Source organism: Cervus canadensis, chromosome 6, assembly GCF_019320065.1.
Source record: "Cervus canadensis isolate Bull #8, Minnesota chromosome 6, ASM1932006v1, whole genome shotgun sequence".
Lineage (NCBI taxonomy): Eukaryota > Metazoa > Chordata > Mammalia > Artiodactyla > Cervidae > Cervus > Cervus canadensis.
The window spans coordinates 83,815,578-83,830,239 of NC_057391.1; the positions used below are offsets into that span (position 1 = coordinate 83,815,578).

The window sequence follows — 14,662 nt, forward strand, 5'->3', positions numbered from 1 at the left end:
CAGAAATAGAGGTTGATTCTTTTCTGACGTGGCACTCTGAGTATGAGAGGTATGAATAAATGACGGAGCCTCTTCACTGGGTCTTAGTTTCCTCATCTGTAAAATGGGATGAATAATGTTCCTACCTGTTAGGGTTGTGGCGAAAATTACATAAGATGTGTATCAAGCACTTAGGACAGCACCCAGCACACAGAGAATCCTCAATGAATGTGAACTTTATTATGATTAGTATTGCTCTGTGCCAGGGACATACAGGCATGATCCCATTATAGCCTGAAATTCATCCTCTGACATGTGACGCTGGACACAGCAATTGACCCAGGAATGGACATGTGACCTAAACCAAATCAATGAGAGTCTTCCCAGGGAATTTTACTAGCATTTACCAGGAAATAGATTCCCAGGTGGTGCCAGTGGTAAAGAACCCACCTGCCAATGCAGGAGACAGAAGAGATGCCATTTCAATTCCTGCGTTGAGAAGATCCCTTGGAGGAAGGCATGACAACCCACTCCAGTATTCTTGCCTGGAGAATCCCCATGGACAGAGGAGGTTGGCGGCTTACAATCCGTGGGATCGCAAAGAGTCAGACATGGCTGAAGTGACTGAGCGCGCATGCTCCAGGAAATAGGCTGCTCTCTTTTCTCCAGAATTGCCAAATTCCATCTTTGTTACTATATGGAGATAACTCACCTGATAATAAGGCCAGCATGGAAGAAAACAGTGTTCTTAACAGAGTAAGAGCATTAAAACAGAACCAGAGTCCAGTCCCAGCTCTGTCTTTTTATCCATAGTCATATACCTTAACTTCTCTGAGCCTCAATTTCCTCAAGTGTAATGAAGATACCAATAATATCCATCTCAGTGAGTTGTATCAATTGAGATGATCTAGTCACCATTCAAAGCATATTGCAGAGCACATATTGTAGACCAGATCCTCATTAAACACTTGGGACACAAGCAGTGAATGAAATAGATAATCTAGCTCTCATGAAGCTTGTATCCTAAGGGGGATATAAACAATAAAAACAGACCCATCCAGTGATATCAAATAGTTGTTGTTTTCTGTTGCTAAGTTGTGTCCCAACTCTTTGTGACCCCATGAACTGCAGCCCACCAGGCTTCCCTATCCTTCACTATCTCCCTGAGTTTGCCTAAATTCATGTCCATTGAGTCAGTGATGTCATCCAACCATCTCATCCTCTGTCGTCCCCTTCTCCTCCTGCCTTCAGTCTTTCCCAGCATCAGGGTCTTTTCCAGTGAGTCAGCTCTTTGCATCAGGTGGCCAAAGTATTGGAGCTTCAGCTTCAGCATCAGTCCTTTCAATGAATATTCAGGGATTATTTCCTTTGGGATTGAGTGATTTGATCTCCTTGCAGTCCAAGGGACTCTCAAGAGTCTTCTCCGGCACTCCAGTTCAAAAGCATCAATTCTTTGGCACTCAGCCAGTGATTAGTGCCATAAGAAAAAAAGCAAAACATAAATGGAAGAGGAGGCTTTCTATTGTAGAGAAGGTGGTTAAAGAATATCCTTCTAAGAAGTATCATTTGAACTGATATCTGAAGAAAGTGAGTAAGGCTTAGCCATGTCTGACAAAGACTGTTCAGACAGGCAGAGGAATAACAGATTCAGAGGCTGTAGGCAGGACCTCTTCAATTCATGTCAGTTACTTACGCTGTTTGACAAGAGCACTGAAGCTCAGCCCATGTAAATGGCACCTCCCTTCTCCTGGCTTCCAAGCTCTAGCACTCACACTGACCTTAGTGTGTAGCAGGTGCTTGAGAAATAGTTGGGGGCGGGGGATCTTGATGAAAAGGATCCTGGTCCAGCCTGGGGCCACCTCTGTTTGGGCTGCCATGCTCAAACCAGGGATGGGCGAGGCACAGGAGAGGAAGGATTTGAAAGCCACTGCCTCCCTTCACTCACTCTCTCTGGCATCACAACCAGGGAAGAAATAAATGAGGCGAGGCCCACCTGTACTGAGTGCCCCCACTGGCGCTTACTGCATATTCAACAATAATCTCAGCTACAAGTGCATATGCTCAGCATGATTATTTTAAAGTTCAAAGGAAACACTTTCCTGCAGTTTGGGGAGCTCCGGTTCTTGTAACCAGGTAGGGGAAAGAAAGGACCCTCCATCTGCTGCTGTTGCAGAAAATAGTTCGAGGGTGGGGGGAGCCCTCCCACCTCACCTCTCGTTTGGGCAAGGTCATTTCAAGAGCAAAAGTCCAACCAAGATTCCCCCACTTGCTGCTTTTATACCTCCCAACCCCCCAACCCCACTCCCCTGGAGGAGCTTTGGGGAGCATGGGGCAGGCTGCCCAGCCAGGTTCCTGGAGGCGTGGCCCAGCCAAACCTCCTGGGACCCCACCCGGTGAACTCTGCCTTGGGTCTGACCTATTTTCTAGGAGAGAAAATAGAATATAGATTTAAATGCAGTGGTGCTCTGGAAAACTACAGGCCCAGCAGTGTGAGGAAATAAAACAGCAGGAGGGAACCGAGGGGGTGCTGGCACCAGAGAGGATGCCACTTTTCCTAGAGCGAGCTCTTCTGGTTGTCAACTGTCCTCTCTGCAGCCGTTTGCCCCCACTTCTTATCTACCAAAAAAATTGAGACACACACGTTTGCATATATGTATGTTTCCTCTGATCCATCCCGGGGCCCCATGTTGCTCCCTCACACACAGACTCCAGGCTGTGTACCCATAGCAGTGACAGACAGTGGTGCTTTGGTGATGATCACCTTGGAAGTGGGGTGGTCGCAAGGCATGGAATTTGACACCCCAGCTGGGCCCAAGGTCAGCCTTCCTTGCTGTGTGTCCACAGAAAAGTTTGCTTGAAAAATAAAATACCCTTGAAGGTAGTAGTATTGCCCGCTGACACTGACTGAGGGCTTTCTACAGGCCAAGCACTGCTCTGAGCTGCTCATCACAATCCTGGGAGGTAAGAACTATTATCACACCCACTTTACAGATAAGGAACTAGCAGAAAGCTGTAACTGGCACAAAGTCCCTGCCACCCGAAGAGCCTGAGCCTGAACCCCGGTAATCCAGCTGTGGATCCCCTTTTCCCTCTGCTGATTCCTATAACCTGGCCTGAATGGCATGCCTACCCTTGGGTGGGGGTGGGGGTCATCTTTCACCAAACCACAGGGATTAAGGGTGGGAAACGAGGTTTCCCAGAAGACAGTTGGGACTTGTTACCAAAAGAAGGAGGAAAGGATGCTGGATGGACCATATAGCAGATGGATACTGTTGAGGTTCTAATCACCCCCTATTCCCCTCTCTCCCCACCGCCCCTGCCTGCCCAAACCTTTGCTGTTTCATTCTGTTGGTCAGAATCGAATGCAGAAATTCAGGTTGCTCATTGCTTCTTGGAACAGGTGCCAGTGACACGGTGTCTCTCTTTTCTTCAAGTTGGACACATATTCTTAGAGCTGCCTCCAGTGTGGTGTCACAGCCGAGAACTGAGCTTGGACCCTGACCACCCCCTCCCCCCCCCAGCTAAAGAGGTTTTTCTTGGTGGCCTTGTTGCTCCTCTTTTGCAAGAAGGGATGCTGTATTTTTTATGTGCAGGACTAGAAGTGGGCCGTATTAAGGTTTCACAAGGGAAAACAAAAGAAATAACAAAGGAATTTGTTTTGATCCCTGCTTCTTCTCACCTAGAATTTTTGAACTCCCCTTTGACCCACTTCTTGCTGGGGATTGGGAGGGAGGAAAGAGATCCAGGAGGGGAGGGCTGCAGCAAGGTCTTCATTCACAAGCATAAGAGCTGAACCCAAATCACTAAACAAAATATGACTTAATTCCTGTGGTCTCTTGATGTTTCCAGGGAGCCATCTGGTCAACCTTTTTGGGTAATTCTGTCCCTGGTAATTCAAAATGATAACAATCAGCACAGCTAACATTTATGCAGTGTTTGCCTTGTCCTGAGTTAAGTGGTTTACAAGTATTTAATCTCTTTTAATTCTAGTAACACTTATATGAGGGAGGCCGTGTTATCTTCCCATTTTATAACTGAAGAAAACAACTCAGAAGTTCAATGATTGACCCAAGGTCATCGAGTGGGTCAGGATCTGAACTTGGACTATCTGTCTCCGTAATTTAGGATTGTAACTATGGTGCCCAAGTAGGCAATTTAGTGTCGAGTGAACTTTGGGGCTCCAAGATATCCTATCTCCCTTGGGTCTTGGTGTCCTCAGAGAGCATGTTTCTATGAATAACAGTGTTGACCCTTTCACCACCGAACTCTACCACGTTGAAATAGTTTGATACCGTTTAATGATGGGGTATTCTAGTGACCACTGTTCTGGGCAGTCCGTCAGTCACGGTTAATGACCTTGCTTAGTTATTTATGCAGCATGTTTCCCTTCCCACCTCTTCTATTTTGCCTCTTCCTTCTTGCTGCTACTCCACCCCTAAATCTAACAACTCACCAGAAAACCTGGAAGGGGGTGTGGCTGAGGAGTGATTCAGAGCTCTCTATAGTTTCATTGGGAATATACAGCCTTCAGGAAATGCAGAGCGTGGGCTGGAGAAATGCCCAGCTGTTGCTGTGGGTTAGGTCAGTGCCTGGATTTTCCTGGGGGCAAAAGCCTTAAAGAACCCGTTGCCCAAAGAACCTGCTGGAATTTAGCAAATCTGATTAGCCACAAGTTAGAGGAACATAGGATAACCTGCGACCCACTCATAGGGTATCTGGGAGTCTTTCACCTCCTTCCCTGTGGCTTCAGGGGCTCACTCGAGCTTGCGTACTGAATTGGAGTCACATGCACCCTGGAGGGACCTGGATTTCAGTTGAATGAAGTCTGGATTGGGTGGGATTCACGGGATCCAGGGCCTCTTCTAGGATCTGTTCCCTGAACTAGCTGTGTGACCTTGGACAAGTCTCTCAACCTCTTTCCTCCTCCGTCTTAACAAAAAAGAATTAAACTAGATAACACCTATGGATGTCCCAGGCCCACCATTGTCAATGATTCTAAGGGGAGTCACCCAGGATGGCCTGGATGGCCAGTGGGTCCCTGAAGTAGCCCCGTTGCTTCTCCTGAGCCGTAGGCTCTCTTACCAGGTCAGGTCTAGGGATTCTATTAACAACAAGGTTTTGGCTGCTCTGGGTTGGGCTTCCCCAGCATAATTCTGTTTTACATTTGAGGGGAGGAGGAGGAGATTGTGTTCATGGAGATGGTGGGTATGAACCCGTTCTTCATTTTTTGAAAGCTCATTGGTTTAATTCAAATGTCAACCTTCCCAGAGCTGGATGTTTATTTGTAGTTGTCAGAAGTGATTTCCAATGGCAATTTCTGTCATTAATGATGGGGTGAAAAGCAAGGAGAAAAATGAAAGGGAGAGGCAGAATTTCAATTTGTGTGGCAAATGACCTACTCACACGCGATCTCATGCACACACACCACTGTCTGTGATGAAGAATGGTCACTGGGAATCCTGGGTCGGGAGGGAATTATAAATGTTTTGTGACCTTGTGTCCTTCAGTCCTGTGAGCTGAACGACGCTGCAACTTGCTCTTAATTCTTTTACCTCTTCTCCTTTGTTCCTTGAGGGAGTGGTTTATCACTATTTTTCTCTCTGTGCAGAAACCTTGCTTGACTTCTCATCCAGTGTTCTGCATCCGGAGGGGAGGAAAACTGCTCGGGTGTGGGTATGCAGAAATCAACCAGAATATTTTAACCAATATTCTTACAGGATCCTGGTCTGCTTGGCTCTCTGGAGCCCTATCTGATTCCCGGAGGATGTCTTTCTGGACAGATGTGAAGTTCAGCTCTCTTGATACATGCATAGTGGAGAGGGAGCGTGGTCCCTCGGCTTGCATGGGTGGTTTTTGGGTGAAGGTAGAGCTGAGTGCTCAGACTCTGAGCATCTCTGGGGTCTTGCATGAACTTGGTAGTCATGCAAGAGCACATTGCATTGTGTGTGTGTGTTGCTAACACTCTTCTTCTTTTTCTCTCTCTTTCTCTCCTCTCTGTTTCCTTCCCTTTGAAAATGCTGCCACAGATGTCAGTCAAGGTCCAGGTGAGTCTTTGTGTTTGCACAGCTGTTGTGGAAATTTCCCCTCTGCCAGATTGCGCATGGTTTGACTCTGAGTGAGACCTTTTTCTAGGGACTCTACACAGAGCAAAAATCTAAATGCATTGCATTTTCATTGATTTAGGTTTATAAGACATGCCTTCAATTGATGAATTTGTATTGGCTTTGAAGAACCATTTTCAAACCAAAGGAATGTGGTTCCCATGCTTATACAATTACTATCTTCTGATTAATATTTCTGGGTGAAGAAAAGAAGTGGAAATTGAGCATTTTTTGAAAATTAAAAAAAAATATATTGTTAGAATATGAATTCTCCAATTTAGTAAGCATTTTTGCCTTGTCTTCAAAAATCTACTTATCTTTAAGCTACTATTTTATAGCTTCAAGTGGTTAAAAGTTGAAAATATGACATACTTAGCATGGAAAATATGATGTGGGTAAAAGGTTTCTTTCTTTATATTCTAAGAAATGACTTTACTTTTCCACAATGGAAAAAGCAATATTTTTTTCTAATGGTTATATAACTAGTACATGTTCACTGTTTAAAAAAAAAGAATGAATGAATGAAAAGTAGAAGAAACAATAATGGTTCTTGTCATTTTCGTCAATGGACAAATGAATATTCATCCAGAGTCCTAATTGTAAGCAATGTGTGTTTATAGACAGATGTATATATACACACAAACATAGACTCATACAAGAGGAACAACAATTTATAGATAAATGGTTATCAGGTGACTTCTGGTGGTTTCCCACTGTCCTAAATGGTATAGAACTTTGTGTTAAGAAGAATAACTCTACCAAATAAGAAGTGGGTATCATCTTTCTTAGGTATTTTCACATATATTTTCTTATTTAATCTTTTTAACATTTAATTCTCATAGCATCAATACAGGAGAAGTATTGTTAAATACATTTTAATGTGAAGGAAATACAGGGCCTGACAGGTTAAGCAGCTTGTCCAAGATCATAGGGCTTGTCAGAGGACTGGAGTTTGAACTTGGGGCTTTCAGACTGCAAAGCCATGCATACTCCATTGGAACACGCGGGGTCTCATCCCTGAATTTCTTCACTTGAAGATCTCGTAAGTATCTCCTAATAGGACTATCATTTATTTTTGCTCAGAGGTAATGTGACTTTATATGTAGCACTCTTTCCAAAGGAATTTATCCTTTATTGATTTTGAATATGTAAAAGATTCACCCAGACTTAAGTGGCGCTTCTGATCATTGATCTCTATGCCATCTTACACAACATAAAAGGATAATATTGTCATCCCTAGCAAATACACAGGGTTTCCCTGCCTCTGTTGTCTTCTGCCTATCACCCACCTTTGAAAACAAGCAGAGTTTGAACCAGAGCACAGGACAGAATTTTCTAGGAAGATATCATTAACTTTATTCTATTTAGTAATATTTTAATTCAGTCACTCACTGAGCTAGTATTTATCAAGATCCTACAATGTACCAGGCGCTGTTCTAGGCACTAGGGATGAAACAGTGAAAAAAACAGAAGATCATCCCTGTCTTCATAGATCTTTTACTATAGATAGAGGAAGACAAGGAACTAAAGGGCTTCCCTGGTAGCTCAGCTGGTAAAGAATCTGCCTGCAATGCAAGAGACCCCAGTTTGATTCCTGGGTCCGGAAGATCCTCTGGAGAAGGGATAGGCTGCCCACTCCAGTACTCATGGGCTTCCCTGGTGGGTCAGACGGTCCAGAATCCACATGCAATGAAGGAAACCTGGATTCCATCCCTGGGTTGGGACTATCCCCTGAAGGAGGGCATGGCCACCCACTCCAGTATTCTTGCCTGGAGAATCCCCAGGATTCTCCACAAAGAGTCAGACACGCTGAGTGACTAAGGACAGCATAGCATGGGGAACTAAAAATATGTGTGTGTGTGTTTATGTACATGTATATATATCAGCATATCTATTGTATCAGGTGGTGGGGAATAAGTGCTGTGGAAAAAAAATGAAGCAGGTAAAAATGAAGTTGCTAATTTAAAGAGGGTGGTCCAGGGAGGTTGCTCTGCTAAGCTGATGTTTTCTAGGATGCTTCAAATGAGGGAGTAAGCCCAACACCAGAATTTTTTGAGTGCCACTTGGCTGAACCCCTTCTCTTCCTGGTTCACAGCAGAGATGACCCAGGGTCTTCACTTAGACCTGTGTGTCTTAGGTCCTGCATAGCCACTCCCAGATCAGGTAATGCGTGGAGGCCAAACCCCAACCTGCATTTTGCCATGCCTGCACCCAGAGGGCAGCCTCTGACCTGGGGACACCTCTCCCTAATTCTCACAGAAGGTGCCACACTGGCCCTGGTGGGGTGAAACACTGTGGGCCCATAGGCTCCCCCTCCATCTCTCCAAAGGGGCAGAGGTCACCCGTGAGCCTACCTTAGAAATAGCAGCGATCGCTAGCACACCGCCGCACTATCTCAGCCTCATGGCCACTATCTTGTCTTGCTCTCTTGATAACCCTCTGAGGCACATCGTCTGAGCCCCGTTTTTCTGTTGAGGGGGTTGAGGCCAGGAGGTGAAGTCCTGAGCTGAGTCCCCCGGCCAAGTGGGGGATTCCAGCCTAATTCTGACCCTTCTCCATTCTACCCTTGAAGTGTCAAGAGCTGACTGCCAGTTTTGCCTCCTTACTGACCTTTGGCTTTGTGTGTGTGTGGTTTCTGAGCCAGAAGCAAATCGCTGGTCAAGAAACTTCGCTTGCAGCCCTGGAGGTGGCAGGAGGCAGCCTGCACTGCCCGGCTCTGGGAGGTCAGCGGGCCGCCTCCCACCTCTCTGCGCTCCTGGCCAGGCAATCTGGAGCCAGTGGGGCTGCGGCTCTGAAACAAGAGGCCTTTAGTGGTTCTCTGATTTTATTTTTTTTTCCTGCTTCCCCTTAGGAAGACAAATTGGGGATTTTATGAGCTAATGTAACTGTTTACCCAGGGGCCGCTGGAAGACTATAAAGGGACAATTGATTAATTGATTAATTCTACATGATGAGGAGATTGGTTAGAAGTAACCCTCCTGTTAAATACAGCTGGAGAAGGGTCCTGGCACTGCTCCTAAGGTCCGGGAGATGGGCTGTGGACTCAGAGAGAGTGTCCTGGTAGGAGAAGGAGGCAGGCGGTATTCGGATGGACTTCCATATGGGAAAATGCACAGCCCCTCCTCCTAGTCCTTGGGAGGGAGGTTCAAGATAACGAAGTGGCAAGAGGCGCTTGTCGGTGTGCTGACCTGAAGGAGGGGAGGGAGCAGCAGCTCTGATGCCTGCCATGCATTCTTTGGTTGACTCTTCACATTGGCCCCTCCGGCTTGGGGTCTGCACTCCAGGAGAAGACGAGGAGACGCAGAGAGGTCCAGTAACTGCTCACAGTCGCCGGCTGCTAGGACCAATCAGGATCTCAGATCTGTCTGTCTCCAAAGCCTGTGCCTTTTTCTTGAAAAACTCTGACATTTTCAAGGCAGAGCTGTGTCCATCTTGGGTGTTTTTGCATTCCCAACTCTGCTTGGTGGTGCATGGACCATAGGAGGACCTCAGGAATATTTCTCGAGCAGAAAGTATGGCCACAAGCCCCAGGGGCACTGTGGGTCTGCAGGGTCTCGAGACACGTCAGAGCTCCAAGGGCATCCTATATGAGGACTGCAACTCTCTCACTTTTCAGAGGAGGAGATGGAGGCCCAGGGAGGGTGACATCTCCGAGGGCATGTACCCCATCTGTGGCCCTGAAGGGATTCCTATCAGATGCTGATCCCACGCGCCTGGCTGATAGGGTTTGTCTTTAGACTGCCCTCCCAGCTCTGCCAAACTCTCAGCCCTCTCCCCACTTCCTGTTGTTCTAGAACTCTGCCAAGGGGAGAGGAAGTGCTTTGGAGGCGAGGAAGAAGACCGGGTGGATGGAGGACCTCGGAGGCGGGAAGCAGGGCTGGGGCCTGTGGATGGGAGACCCCTCGAGTCCGCTCCCTCCCTGGGGCAGGTGGGGGGCGCCAGGGGGAGTGGGCTGTTTATAGTGTTTCACTGACAGCACCTCTGCTCCGAAGGGATAATTTCTGTGGCTCAGCCTGCTGATTAGAGCTGGAATTTAAATGAATGACGGTGACCTTGTGGAAGCGCCCTAGTTATTCAGAGGCCTGATGAGGGAAATAGGCCTCATGCCTCGGTCCATCAGAGCCCTGGCAGGTGTGGGAGGAGGGGCCGGGGGGGCCTGGTCAGCTGTGGCCGGAAGCAGCTGACGGCTTGTGCTCAGGCCTCCCTGTGTTTGCTCTTCGTCTCTGCCCCTCCTTGTCTTCCTCCCCGTGTTTAAGTCATCGCACTGCTGCCCTTGGAGAGGGGATCTGCTGACTTGTTCTGAACCCTGCCATGTGTCCAGGGAGCCCCTTATCCAGCCTGAGGGATGCTGTTCGCAGAAGACAGTGCCTGACACAGCTGACTGTGTTTATGGACACAGAGGGTTTGCTCTCAAAGCTGGCTGCTCCTAGAGGGGACCCGACCCATGGACCCAGTAGCATTAGCCTCACCCAGGAGCCTGTTAGAAGGCAGGATCTCAGGCCTCTCCCTAGACCTGTACCTTTGACCAAGGCCCCTGGGGTCTGCCTATTAAAGCTGCAGAGACACTGACCTAAAATCCCCAGTATCCTTGGGACCAACAGGGCCATATTTATTAAGGAAAGTGCAGTACTCTTTGCTAAAGCCCTATTCCTGGTCTCATCTGCTGGAGACAGAGCAAATTATCCACTTTCTGGGTTGATAGGAACTAAGAAGAAGAAGATTAGGGAAAGAGAATGGACACTGATCCGCCACGTGGTCTGCACGCATCACTGTTTGGGCCCTTCTCATGTATGTGAGGCAAGATAGCTACCTGCTTTCATATGGCCTTTGAGTTAAGGATGATTTTTCACTTTTTAAATAGTTGAAAGCAACCAGAAGAAGAAGAATTAGTGATGCAAAACTTTTATAAAATTTGAATGCCAGTGTTGACAAAGTTTTTTGGAACATAGGCCCACTTGTTCATTTCTGTATTGTCTGCAGCTGCTTTGCAAAAGCAGAGGGGAGCTGCTATGATGTAGACACAGCTCTCTGAGCTGCAGAGCCTAAAAGATTTACCATCTGGCCCTTTACAGAGGAAGTTTGTCACCTCTGGCTTAGGGGGCATAGTCTTGGAGACAGAGGCAGGTTGACACCCTGCCTCTATTCCAGCAAGCATGGCCTGTTCAGGTAACTTTTCCTTTGTGGACCTTACATTCCTCATCTGTAAAATGGGGACAATAAATACCTATCTCATGGAACTATTGTGAAGATTAAATAAGCTCAAGCAAGTCAAGTCTTTAGAACAGTGCCTGGCACAGAATACGCAATGTATAAATTAGCTACTATTGTAAGTGATCTCACTTGATCCTTTCCACATGTGTTTCCATTTTACAACTGAAAATACTTAGGCTCAGAGAAGTTTAAAAGCAAAATAAAACATTCTTCTGCCTGTGTCTGGGTGCCCCTCTCTGTTCAGAGGCATGCTTCCTCAGCTGTGTTGTTCATTCACTCAGTCGTGTCTGACTCTCTGCGACCCCACGGACTGCAACACACCAGGCTTCCTGTCCTTCACCATCTCCAGAGTTCACTCAAACTCACGTCCATTGAGTCATGATGCCATCCAACCATCTTGTCCTCTGCTGTAGACCCCTCTAATCTGCTGTCTTCTCATCTCACACTTTCTCACATCCATCCTATTCTTTATGCTTTCAGTAAAGAGGTCCTGCCAGCTTAGATCCCGGCCACCACTGCTTTCAAGTGAGGCCAAGACTCCCAGTAAGAGTGTGGAAAGGGGAATGATGTGTAGAGAGCGTCTGTCATGTGCCAGGCCTCCACCACTTCACAGATGAAGAACATTGATCTTTAAAACATTGTATCCTTTGCCCCAGGCCAGAAGCAAGTATGGCAGGTATCAGATTTAAATGCAGTCTGGGATCTCTGCTTTGTTGGTCTGATTCTCTTTGCCTCTCTCGCTTTCCCCAGGAGTTGTGTGGCCTTAGTAAATCATTAGCCTCTCTGGGTATCAGGCTTCTTTAAATCAAATGCCCTCTCAGGCTTCTTCCATTCTGAGGATCTGTGATTAGGCCAGCTGACTGAGCCCCCGTGGGGAGAAGAAGGACTCAGGAAAATGCCATCTCTTCCGTTACCAAAGACTGGCGGTTCCCAACTCCAGTGCTACCCAGCATATTTTTTCTTTTCTTTCCTGTTCCTTTGGGCAACAGTCCTGTTTGCTTTTCTCTCTTATTTATTAGGAAAAACATCTGACACTTATCGAGCTTGTATTTTGAGCAGGACACTAAAGTACTAAGTTTTCGTATCTATCGGTTAATTCCTTTAGACGTGCCCAGGATTCTGTTATTAGACCCACTTCACCCAAGAATAAACTGACTCTCAGGAATGCGAGCTCATCAGCCCCATCCAGTAAAAAGTGGTGGAGCAGGATGCAAATGCTGATGTGTCTGGCCCTGGAGGTGTCTCACGCGGAGTTCCACCTAGAGCACTCGCCCCACGAAGGTACACTCCCGTGCCGTATGGTCTCGGCCTCGGACGGTGCCAGCACATCATAGCCGTGGAGTGAGTGCTTGCCCAGTGAGGGTGCTCAAGAATCAGCTTTTCGCTTTACCCCACGTCCCTTTGAAAGACAGGCTGCTTGTTATTGGGGCTCACCCTGAGACAGAAGGTAACTCAGCCTCTGTGTTTATTCAGTGCCCATTTCTCGGGCTCGGCTCAGTGGAGGCTGCAGGCTGTGGGAACTCCAGCGCTGCTGTGCGTAATTGGGTTGGAAAGGGGCCCTTGGCTGGGCTGACAGCACTCAGCTCCCAGCCAATTGCCCGGCTGGGGCCCGGGAAGACCCCCTTGGCTCCTGTGGCCGTTCTTGATGAGTAAGTGTGAGTAAGGAGCCGCGTCCCAGCGTGCCTCCAGCTTCGGCTAACTCGAAGAAGCAGATCATGTGGCCCTGGTGCCTCTTTGTAGAGTCTTTTAAAATCGCCTCCTTTACTGTCGTGGCAAGTCAGGCTCACTGGCGTGCTGGCTGTGGGCCACTTTGTTTCTCTGTTCCAGAGGGCAGGGTCAGAACTGGAAAAGGCCTGGAAGCGATCCTGTAGTCTCAGTGGGATAGCACTGTCCCTCCCATGGGTGTGGGATGGATATTTGCTGTGCCAGTGATGAGGAGCCATTGGTGGCATTTAGGAGGAAGGGCCAATCAATGCTAAATGTGCTGCAATATATGGGAGAGTCTCACTTGAAGACTGTGCTGCTCAAAATGCCATTGGTGAGACCAAAGAGAAACTATTCTAGACCAGTTCTTGTGTAGGAGAGAAAACAGAGGCCCCAGAACATCTATGTAACTCAGCTGAGTCACCCAGCCTATATTTATGGCAGCCTCGGAGACCCTGTTATTCTGACGACCTGCCTCGAGAAGTCTAGAAAGGACTTGGGCTAAGCTAGTCAGTGTGTCGGGCTGGGCCTCAGGAATTGGCAGCTGAGTGTCGAGGACAGTGGGAGCCCTTGTGGGGTCGCTTAGCTGACCGTGACCATGGGGGCAGGCGGCTGAGGATGCTTGGGCAGGCGGTCTGCTGGAGCTGCCGGCTTCCTGGAGAAGTGGTGTTGGCAAGAGACGGGAGGGTGGAGTGTGGAAGTGACAAGGCCTAGATATGCCAGTCTCCTGAATAGGACAGCAGTGGCTACAAGCTTTCCAGCCCTTCCCGTGTGCCATGAGCTCTGCGACATGCTCTTCGTATGTGGTTGCGTGTGATTATCACAGTGATCCTAAGATATTTTACATGTGAGCTGCAGATATTTTACAGAAAAGGCACAGAATAGTTAACTTGCTTAGTATCCCAGTTAGCAAGAGACAGGGCTGGGATTTGAATTCAGATTTTGGATTGTTTAGAGCAACGGTAAACATGAAAACCACCCGGGGATTTCCCTGGGGGTCCAGTGGCTAAGACTCTGCACTCTCAGTGTGGAGGGTCCTGGTTCCATCTTTGGTCAGGGAACTGGATCCCTGTAGCTAAGAGTCCACCGGCTGCAATGAAGACCCTGTGCAGTCAAATAAATAATAAAACATTTAAAAGAAAGTCACCTGGAAAGCTAATGAATGCGATCCAGTCTAACTGAAGAAAGACATTTCTCCCAGGTGATCTGATAGGACCAAAGTTTGAAAACCATGTTTTCAAGGAAAGTGAAGGGACTTGAAAGCATCAGTATTAACCACTATTGTATACCTCCCATAAATGAAGGGAAGTGAGGAGGAGGTTTAGGAGATGCAAGGGAGGATGGGATGAATGATCCCCACTTTGCCTGAGTTCCCATGGCACCTTAGATCACGGAGCTAGTAGAATCTGCCTCATAATACCCTATTCAATAGCCAGCTGTTTCTTGTCCCCCACGTGTCCACATTGGCCACTGTGGGCTCTAGAAGGACAGGGAGAGCCATACTCTTGAGAACAGAAACTTATCCGTGCCTGCACCCCCACTACCTGGCATCCTGTATGCGCTCATAAACTTTGCTTTTAGAATCAGCATTTCAGACGTGGAAAGGACCCAGAGTTGCTGAGCTCTCTGTGCACCTGATTTTTGATTCTCTTCCATATGAGATTGTT

At 47.5% G+C, this 14,662-nt stretch overlaps 1 protein-coding gene across 12 annotated transcripts in view; it reads left to right on the forward strand.

Moving 5' to 3' along the window:
- NRXN3 (neurexin 3) overlaps positions 1 to 14,662 on the forward strand; it is a 1,769,272-nt gene that overhangs the window by 106,194 nt on the left and 1,648,416 nt on the right. For all 12 annotated transcript variants that reach the window (XM_043472668.1, XM_043472663.1, XM_043472670.1 and 9 more), the window contains exon 3: positions 6,006 to 6,023. In XM_043472668.1, the coding sequence (XP_043328603.1) occupies positions 6,006 to 6,023 (18 nt within the window). The remainder of the gene's footprint in view (positions 1 to 6,005; positions 6,024 to 14,662) is intronic.